The sequence below is a fragment of the Ochotona curzoniae genome, unplaced genomic scaffold (assembly GCF_017591425.1).
Source record: "Ochotona curzoniae isolate NIBS_2020 unplaced genomic scaffold, NIBS_Ocur_1.0 patch63, whole genome shotgun sequence".
Lineage (NCBI taxonomy): Eukaryota > Metazoa > Chordata > Mammalia > Lagomorpha > Ochotonidae > Ochotona > Ochotona curzoniae.
The window spans coordinates 1-9,887 of NW_024467043.1; the positions used below are offsets into that span (position 1 = coordinate 1).

The following is a 9,887-nucleotide window of genomic DNA, read 5'->3' on the forward strand; positions in this document are numbered from 1 at the left end:
AGAGAGGAGGAGAAACAGAAAGGAAGATTTTCCGTCCACTGATTCACTCCCCAAGTGACCGCAATGGAGCTGAGCTGACCCAAAGCCAGGAGCCAGGAGCTTTTTCCAGGTCTCCCATGCAGGTGCAGGATCCCAAGGCTTTGGGCCATCCTTGACTGTTTTCCCAGGCCACAAGCAGAAAGCTGGATGGGAAGCAGGGCTGCCGGAATTAGAACCGGCACCCACATGGGGTTTTGCGCATGCAAGGTGAGGACTTTAGCCATTAGGCTGCCACACTGGGCCCAAAAATAATAAAATCATTTTATTTTTGGTGATGTTTACATAGTTAAGAAGGATGCATGCCCATCTAAATCACCAATTAGGGTGAGGAGGTCAAGGAATGGGGAAAAGTGGATGAGACAACTACCTCCTATCTCCTTTTTTTCTTCCTCTTTATGCAGACAATGAAGAGGGTAAGGGGAGAGGGCCGCTCTTAGCAGCCAAACAGCAATAATTCCAAAGAATGGGGGACAGCCACCTGATGTCATCCCAGAGTCCCCAGTGTGGAGCCTGTTTTAAGGATATTGTTAAAGTGATTTTGATAGTCCTGAGATGTCATTGATTACATTGCTCCAAGGTTGAGGAATTTCTTCCAAGGTCCATTGACTAACATAGTCCACCTAGAGTTATTTTATATTTTTCTTCAGGGTCCCAAGGCCTTGGGCTGTCATTGACTGCTTTCCCAGGCCACAAGCAGGGAGCTGGAAGGGAAGCAAGGCTCCTGGGATTAGAACCATTGCCCATATGGGATCCTGGGACATGCAAGGTGAGAACTTTAGCCTCTAGGCTACCATACCAGGCTCTCACCTAGAGTTTTGATTTGCCAAATACTGTCAAAACTTGAATAGGAGAGCTGTCCAATTTTTTCAACTCTCCATGACACCAGATATCTTCGTGGGCCTCAATGAACTGATTGTCATATCCCCATAAACATCTGGGCATGCCATCCACTGCAAAGGTCTTAGGAATTGTGGAGATCCAGTTCTGAAACATGCACTCTATAGTTAGGCCACACATCCCATGATTTTCCCTGTGGTTTGAGTTCTGAGTCCAGTGATCGAGCTGGGACGTAGGGATCCCCAAAGAAACCTTGCCGGAGGTGAGCCCAATCTGACTCCTGTTTGTGCTAGCTGGGTCTGGTTAAGTCCACACACTGGTGGTTGTAGTCACCTGGTCAGTTCTGTTCCCAGCCTCATCTCATACGCAAACCAATGGATGCTGCGGCCCAGCCTAATCTTGCTCACCACATACTCAGCCCTTACATACACCAGTGAGAACTTCAGCCTAGTTGGAGCAGCTCCCATTAGCCCTCACCCCATTTTGGCTCTTGCACTCACCAGTGGGAACCACAACCTAGCCAAAGCATCCCTTTAGCTCTCCAACCAGACTCACTCCAAGACACAGATCTTGAGCGTGTTGGTGGCTGCTCTGACACAGCCCAGCATAACCTATTATTCAGTTTGGCCTTCATCATTAGATGCTGCAGCCTGGCATGCCCATAGTCCTAACTTTCACTGGTGGATGCGACAGCCTAACCCTGCAGAGCCTGACCGTTTTTAGCATTTATACATACAGGTAGCAGTGATACCCTAGCATGGCCCATATACCCCATCCTGGCTCCTGTGCATGCCAGTGTGCTATGGTTTGGCCTGGTCCTGCCCAGTCCACCCCCCGAGTCAACCTATACACCTGGCAAAAAGTGAAGCAGCTCTGCCCAGCCTGATCACCACCCAGCCCTGACTCATGTGCTCAACAGTGGCAGCTATGGCCCACTGGGAAGTTCCCCAAGTTCTCCCACCAGGCCCACTCCCAGACCCAGATTTCATTTCTGTCAGCAGGTGCCAGGCCCTTACCCAGCACCATTTGTGCCCCAAATCTCAGTCTTTGTGTGTACTGGTAGATGTTGCAGCCTGGTCCACCCCATATCCAGTTCTTGGGTGCAACTGCCGGTACTGCAGCCTGAACCAGCCTGCCCTGTTCCCAATCCCTGTATCTATGCATGTTGGTGAGTTGCACAGTCATGCCTAGCTCAGCCCATCATTACCCTTTGCCCTTCCCACATGGACGAGCCCAGGATTCCCCACAGAATCTGGCCCCAGACCCAGCTCTCTCATGTCCTAACCTAACATGGTCCACACGCTGCCCTGACACTCACTGGTGGGTTCTGTGATTTAGTCTTGCTAAGCAGGTCCGCTAGCCATGGCTTTTGTGTGTCCCAGGTATGGCAGAAAGACTGGATGAAGACTGATAAGAATAAGATATTAAAGGCAGAATCCTCATAGTGAGTAAATAAGCATTCATTGTAAAATTAAAAACTTAAGAAGGAATATCACTAAAACTATATGCCCATAAATTATACAACTTAGATGAAAGGAATGAAGTTTAGAGGCACTGGTGGTTTTAAAGACCATCTATACATTTTTTGAATTATTTTCCTTTTAAAATGTAAGATTTAGTGTACAATTTTAACAAAGAGTATGTCAGAAATGTTGCTATTTGACTTCTGATAGGCCACAGAAGGCATTTTTAGTGCTCTCCTAGCCTTTTCTCTTCGATCACTCAGCTACCATGCTTTTCAGCGAGCTCAAGCTTTATGGAGAAGCCAATGCAATTAGAAAACAAATATCTCACCATTAGTCAGCTATGAATTGAGCCTTCATGGTGATAGTAAAGATCTGAGGTTTCCTTCAAAGGATGTATGAGAGGTATCCTAAAGCAGACATTTCCACTCCAGGCAAGTTTTCATATAACTGCACCTCAACTGACACCTTCACCTGGTTTGGATCTTGAGCCAGAACCACCCTGCTGAAAATGACAGAATTTGGGCCTGGTGGCATGGCCTAGCAATTAATGTCCTCACCTTGAACGCGCTGGGACCCCATATGGGTGCTGGTTCTAATCCCCGTGGTCCCGCTTCCCATTCAGCTTCCTGCTTGTGGCCTGGGAAAGCAGTTGAGGATGGCCCAAAGCCTTGGGACCCTGCACCCATGTGAGAGGCATGGAAGAAGCTCCTGGCTCCTGGCTTCGGCTCAGCTCTGGCTGTTGTGGTCACTTGGGGAGTGAATCATCAGACGGAAGATCTTCCTCTCAGTCTCTCCTCCTCTCTGTAAATCTGGCTTTGCCATAAAAATAAATAAATCTTAAAAAAAAAAAAGAAAAAGAAAATTCCAGAATTTTTAACCCATAGATGCTATCCTGTTTATATTATAATAGGCTATTATATTTTAAGATAATTTATTATGCAGCAATAGATGATAGTCGCAAACTACTGATGTCTAGCAAAGAAAAAATATACAACCTGAATAGTGCTGTGTCTACTTAAACAGTGGAATGAGTGCTAGCCTTCCAGTAAAGAAACCTCGATTGGAATGTGTTCACTCTTGAAACTCCTTAAGCATTTAAGAAAAATATGCTACTAACTTGGTTCTTTTTTTAAAAAATGAGGGAATTTTATCTGTATTCCTATCTGGAAGGGCACTTGAAGGGAGGCCAGCTTCACTTGCTGACAGTGTTTGTCATGCTCTTGCCATTGCCACGGAACATGATGTACTGAGACTTCTGGGCTTTCTGCTAGTCCCGGAGAACACCCACAGTGCCAACGGGCTTTATACTTCTTTCTACCTTTGTTTAGCAGAAGTTTCACAGTAAATAATTTCAAGAGGTTTTTCTTTATTTGTCCTCTTCAGGTTCCTAGGGATTTTATAGGCTAATGTTAAGGATATACAGTTGCCAGAATTTCTTTTTGTAATATCTTTCAAAAAGATTTATTTAGAAATTGAAGTTAGAGAGAGAAGGATAAAGAGAGTGTGTCATCTTCCATCCTTCAGTTCACTCCCCAGATGGATGGTCGCAGTGGCCAGGACTGGGTCAGGGCAAAACCAAGCGCCAGGAGCTTTATCCATGTTGCCCACATGGGTGACAGGGACCCAGTGTGCTTGGCCTATCTTCTGCTGCTCCAGGCCATTACCAGGGAGCTGGATGAAAAGCAGAGCAGCCAAGACATGAACCAATGCCCATATGAGAGGCTGGCATTGCAGGCAGTAGCTGTATCTGCTACATGGGGCTGGTCCCTCATTGTCTCTTTAATTACTGCTTTTCCTTCATTACTGTTTTTCTCTCCCGGAATACCAAGTTATCAAATTAGATGTTATTATTTCATCTTCTGTACTTCCATTATTTTGTTACTCTTTGGATATTCTAATTTGTGCTCACTGGCTAATTTTTCCTCAGCTATCTGTGTTTTTCTGTTTATCCACTAAAAATGCTATTTCTGCCAAGGTCACTTTCAGTTGTGTTTCCACTTTGGTTTTCATGTGATTTTCAACACTTTGTTAAAATTTTCATGGGAGACCTGGATGGAGTTCTGGGCTCCTGAGTCAGGACTGGATCTTGGGGTATAAAATAGCAGATTTTCTTTGTCTTTCAAATAAATAAATCTTATTTTAAAAAACAGACTACTGTTTTTCAGGTAACTTGTATTTTGCCAACATTTCTACTATGAAGGTTTCTAAAATGTTAGTATTTCTACAACTTATTTATAACATCGCTCAAGATTGCAATGCCAAAGACAGCTGATTAAACCAGCACTGTAGTTACTGCCTATTATGTTATAAAATATTTGAAGAACTCTAATATGTAATCCATGTTAGAAAGAAATAGATAGCTTTGAACAATACATATTGTATCCCTATATCTTTAGGAGGACACTACACACATTTGGAAGCCTTTTTCTCTTATGTGAATAAAACATCAGGCTTATTTTAAAATAGTTAAGATGTTTAACCACTGGACACATTTTTGAAAATAAATATCTGACAAAGTATAGTATGACTACTCTTTCCAGGCATAAGTGAACAAAATATAATCTATCAAGCACCTTTAGCAGAGACCACTAATGGCATGCACCTACCTTAGTCTGTATTCTTCCCAATTTTTCCTGGGCATGTAACCAGTTGAATGAGAGCTCTCTATCCCTTGCTTCCTTGCAGGTAGCTGGGGCCTTATGACCAAGTATTAGCCAATGGCATTTAAGCAGCAGCATTGGTTTCCCCTTCCAGGAAATATCCTAAAACAAGGAGCTGAGACCTTCTCACTGTGCTTCTTGCTGGCAAGAATGTCTTTGTGAGGGCTGTAGCTTGAACAGAAATCTTGGATTTTAAGTTGGAAGCCAAATGCTACGGCAGTTAGAGCAAGAAAAAGGCCTCAAGATACTTACCTCTGGAATTACTTTCAGTGAGAAAAAAAATACTTCCCTAAGTCATTAGCTGTTGGAGATTTTAGATTTTATGATGCTGAATCTAATCTTAGTGGATACACTCCTTTATTAGACACTGCAAATGAGAAATGATTTCAACACCTGAAGACCAAACCAAAACAGAGGATTCCATAGGTTCAAGATTTCCAGACATTTTGGAAAGAGTTTTCTGTAAAGTGTATCCTTTCCGTGGCATGGCAACATCTTTCTTCTTTAAAAAGGATACTGGACAAACATCATTTCCACCATCACCTATATAAACAATTTGGGTATAATTCACTGCCTGTTTCAACTGTTTATCTATAAATTCCTCTAATACGACATTTTTGCAAAGATTCCTTGGGCACCTATTGCAAGTATGAGTATGGTAATTTTTCACAGTGAGATAACCATTGTTATCGAAACCTGCTGGATTTGTAAACACTCTATCAAACACATCGTGAAAACGGGCAGCTTCTAAAACCCAATCTATGAAGATGGAATTTGAATCTGAAATAATGATACAATCAAATTTATCCTTATTCTTTCTTATGAAGGAGAAAAGTTCTACCATCCCTGGAGTGAAAGGTATGGAAGTAACTGCTCTTTTCATTTCCTCTTCCCCTACACCTTCATCTCCCAAATATTTAAAGACTCTGCCCATAAATTCCGTCCAAAATCCTTTTTGGTATGACTCTCGTAGTTCAACAGGGAGCTTTCTGTCTGGGGCACACTGCACAATCCAGGTGTCACTATTGTCATCTATGATTGTATTGTCAAAATCAAAAACCAGCAAGATTTTCATGGTTCCAGGAGGAGACTGGATTGCCTGAAAGAGAATAAAGATTATTCTGAAAGCACATGTATTTCTATATCTAGTTATTGCACTTATTTGATAAATTAACTGTTAACCTGCTAAGCCAAGGATCATAAATAAGTGATCAAGCATGTTAAAACCACCATGTAAGCACCCTTTCCTAAGATAAAAAGTTCACATTTGAGTGCTTTAACTGAATGGAAGACACAACATCTAAAAACAACACTAAGTATCTCTGTATTTCTCTGGGGATGATTCTTTGAATTTTCATATTGAAACTACTGAGGTATCTCCAGAGGTAAAAATAAACTAATGAGTTCTTACAAATTTCTAAGAAAAATACAAGTTAATAATTCTTACTGTATACGTTGATCATATCCACGTGGAGCTGTCATATGAGATCCTGGTGTATGGGAGGCAAGGACTTTACCCACCAGGCTACCGCACAGCCTCAGAATAATTTCTTAAACAGAGAGTTTAGCGGCCTGGCACGATGGCCTAACAGCTAAATTCCTTGCTTTGAATGCGCCAAAATCCCACGTAGGTGCCGGTTCTAATCCTGGCAGCCCCACTTCCCATCCAGCTCCTTGCTTGTGGCCTGGGAAAGCAGTCGAGGACGGCCCCAAGTCCTTGGGACCCTGCATCCGCTTGGGAGACCCAGAAAGAGCTCCTGGCTCCTGGCTTTGGACTGGCACAGTACTGGTCATTGTGGTTACTTGGGGAGTGAATCATCAGATGGAAGATCTTCCTCTCTGTCTCTCCTCCTCTCTGTATATTTGCCTTTCCAAAAAAATAAATAAATCTTTAAAAAAAAGAGGGAGAGAGTTTAGGCCTGGCACAGTGATTCAACAGATGGAAGACTTTTCAATAAAAATAAAATAAATCTTCAAAAAAAGAGAGAGAGTGAGTTTAACTTGAAATAGGTTTCTGGTTGCCCATATTACAATTAAGTGACTGGGCAGGTGCTGCAGCTCAGGACTTTAAGCCATGGTCTGCTAAGTGACATCCTATATGAGGGCTGGTTCAGTCCCCAGCTGCTCTACTTCTGAGGTAGCTTGCTCTAATGTGCCTGGGAAAGCAGAGGAAGATAGCCCATTTTTGGGCCTCTGCCACCCACCTATGAATCTTCAGGCTCTTGGCTTCAGCCTGGCCCTGTCCCAGCTGATAAAGGCACTCGAAGAATGAACAAGCGGATGGAAGACGTTTCTCTCTGTGTTTCTCTTCTTGCTCTGTAACTATACCATTTAAACAAATAAACAAACCTTAAAAAAACAGAAAAGGGGCCATCATCATGGTACAACAAGTAAAGCTACGGCCTGCAATGACAACATCCTATGTGGCCATTTGTGGAGTGAGCCAGAAGATGGAAGATGGATCTCTCACTTTCTCCTCCTCTGCCTGGGAGGCAGTGGTGATAGCTCAAGTAGTTTAGTTCCTGGCACCCAGGCGGGAGACCAGATTGAGTTCTTGGCTAGGGCCACTGTGGGCATTTGGGGAGTGAACCCCGAGAAAGGAGTTCTCTTTCTCTACGTCTCACTACATAAAAACAAAACAAAACAAAACAGGAGATCAACTAAAGATGAAACAGCATTTAACCCCGTGTATTTTCCAGTTTAGCACAGCAGGCACTAAGTGGAGACAGAAAAGAGCTCTTAACTCATTAACGTGTTTCTTTAAATTCAGTCAGCTCAAGGGGGTAACATTGTGATATTCTGACACTTCCCAACCTTGTCAGCTTTAAATGTCTAATCCAGTTTTGTCTAACTGGATCCCAGAAAATAAAATTGAAATCATTTTCCAATAGGCACAATATCACAGCAATAAAGTATAACTGAAGATCAAATGACCATTGTATTTTAGCACATTTTCAATTAAACATCACTTTTAAGCTTTTTGAATTTATAATAAAAAATTTTTTTTCAACTGTAACTCAAGCTGATTTAAAGCTACCTTGAACCTAGATTGAATTAGGCACAAAAAAAGTCACTAAAATTCCTAAATTATTGATCTTGAAATACAGCAATGGAACTTAGTTCCATGGCTGATCTAACACAGTAATTTTTTTTTAATATCAGATCTTTTTCTATTAGTGTTTATTAAAGATACTTCCTCAAATTAGTATTTCTAAGGCAAATAACCTTACTTCAGCATAGAGTTTAAACAGCCATGACAATCCTCAGTTTTAAACACCAACCAGCTGTTTTCAAATATATGCTCATTGTGTATGTAGGGGACAAGGTCTTCCGGTGTGGAGCAAAGGAAAGGAAAGTTCTTACCTCCTAAAATTAATAACAGTATTTGATTATTTATTTCTTCTTATTAGAAACCTGCCAGGGGTATCAGGTGGCATTTTGACACATGGCTATATTGTTGAATGTTGCAAATCAGCATGCACACGCCATCTTCTTAAATTTACAAGGGTAGAGAGTGAAGGGCATAGAACAAGCAAGTAACTCCAAATCTCCAGTTACCTGTGTGAAGACTCATGGGTCAGAGCCGGGGACTGGAGTTTGAAATAGTATTTGGCCGCCTGTCAAAACTAGCAAATTAATGGCATCACATCTTATGAAATTCAAAATATATCCTAGCTACTTAAAACCTCATAAAATCTTCACTGGGAGATGATTCTCCATGCATCTCCGTAGTCCAGCATGTCCTGCAAGTAAAACTGCTGAGGCTAAACCACTGCTACACTGGTTACTGTTATCACCTATGACCTGGGAAATCAGAATCCCATATAAAACCACGGCAGGCCCAGGTGTCAGCTCACACGGGTTGTGCATTTCTTTTAACCTTTTTTTTTTAAACAATAGATTTATTTTATTTTTGATAATGCTTACATAGTAAAGAAGGATGCATGCCCACGTGGGTTGCACATTTCTGACCCTTCTTAGTTCCTGGCACTTGATAAATTAGCTTCTGAAAAACCCACCAGGATTATATGTACACAAATTTTTGTCTACAAATACTTAATGATTCCTTTCATACTTACCAGCATTATGGCAGCACAACTGACAGAAAACCTGGAAAGAAACAGCACAACTTGATATTAGAAAGCTCCATACAATTCTTCGCTGCCTCTGTTTTGAAACCTCAGCTTGTGCCTGAATTCTACAGGTTAGACCCAACGAAACCGGAAGGAAATCATTCGCACATCAACACGTTAGAAAAAGATGTTTTGAAGCCAAGCGCATGTCCACAATCAGTATTTCTGTGTCAAACATCCGTCACATTCCATTCACTGGTTTGTTCACCACGAAACAGAAACTATTTAAAGGCTCTAATATGAATACTCTCGGAACAATAGCCAACTTTCAGCACTACTTAAAAAAAATCTTCATCTAGTCCTGAGCACATCACAGGAACAAGAACTTTCAAAAACGAAGCTCTGTCTTCCAGCCCCTAGGTTTCCCCAGCCGAAGGAGGAGGTCTGCCCTTATATTCCACCTGCGAAGAAACCTGCGCGCACACACACCCTGGCTAGGCCTCGAGCGCTCACACACCTGCAGGGTCCACCCCGGGGACTGGAGTCGGTATTTACTCGGGGATCAACCCGGCGAGGTGCTCACCGGAGAGGCTGCACCTCACGGCCGAGGCCCGGCGGCGGCAGTCGCCCGCCCTGTGCGAGGCGTCTTCCAGCTGGGTTCCCCACAGCGCCCCACAACTGCCCAGCAAGGGCCGGTCCAAGCACACCCGGACCCCTGCTTCCCGCGCAGGCGCAGCCGCAGTTCCTCAGACCCGCGGCTGACCGCGGCGCGTTCCCGGTTCCTCGGCGATGGCGGCGTCACTTCCGGTGGC

At 43.0% G+C, this 9,887-nt stretch overlaps 1 protein-coding gene across 2 annotated transcripts; it reads right to left on the bottom strand.

Annotated features, from left to right (window-relative positions):
- Positions 1-5,179: 5,179 nt before the first annotated feature.
- On the bottom strand, positions 5,180-9,764 carry LOC121168145 (pyridoxal phosphate phosphatase PHOSPHO2). Of its 2 annotated transcripts, XM_040997965.1 has the most exons (3): positions 9,593-9,764; positions 9,082-9,112; positions 5,180-6,101 (listed from the first exon to the last, which is right to left on the bottom strand). In XM_040997965.1, exons 2-3 carry the CDS (start codon positions 9,085-9,087, stop codon positions 5,343-5,345), a joined length of 765 nt encoding a protein of 254 aa, XP_040853899.1. In that variant the 5' UTR covers positions 9,088-9,112; positions 9,593-9,764; the 3' UTR covers positions 5,180-5,342. The 2 variants fall into 2 exon arrangements, with proteins under 2 accessions (XP_040853899.1, XP_040853900.1); XM_040997966.1 differs by lacking the exons at positions 9,082-9,112; positions 9,593-9,764 and adding an exon at positions 8,561-8,801.
- Positions 9,765-9,887: the final 123 nt, after the last annotated feature.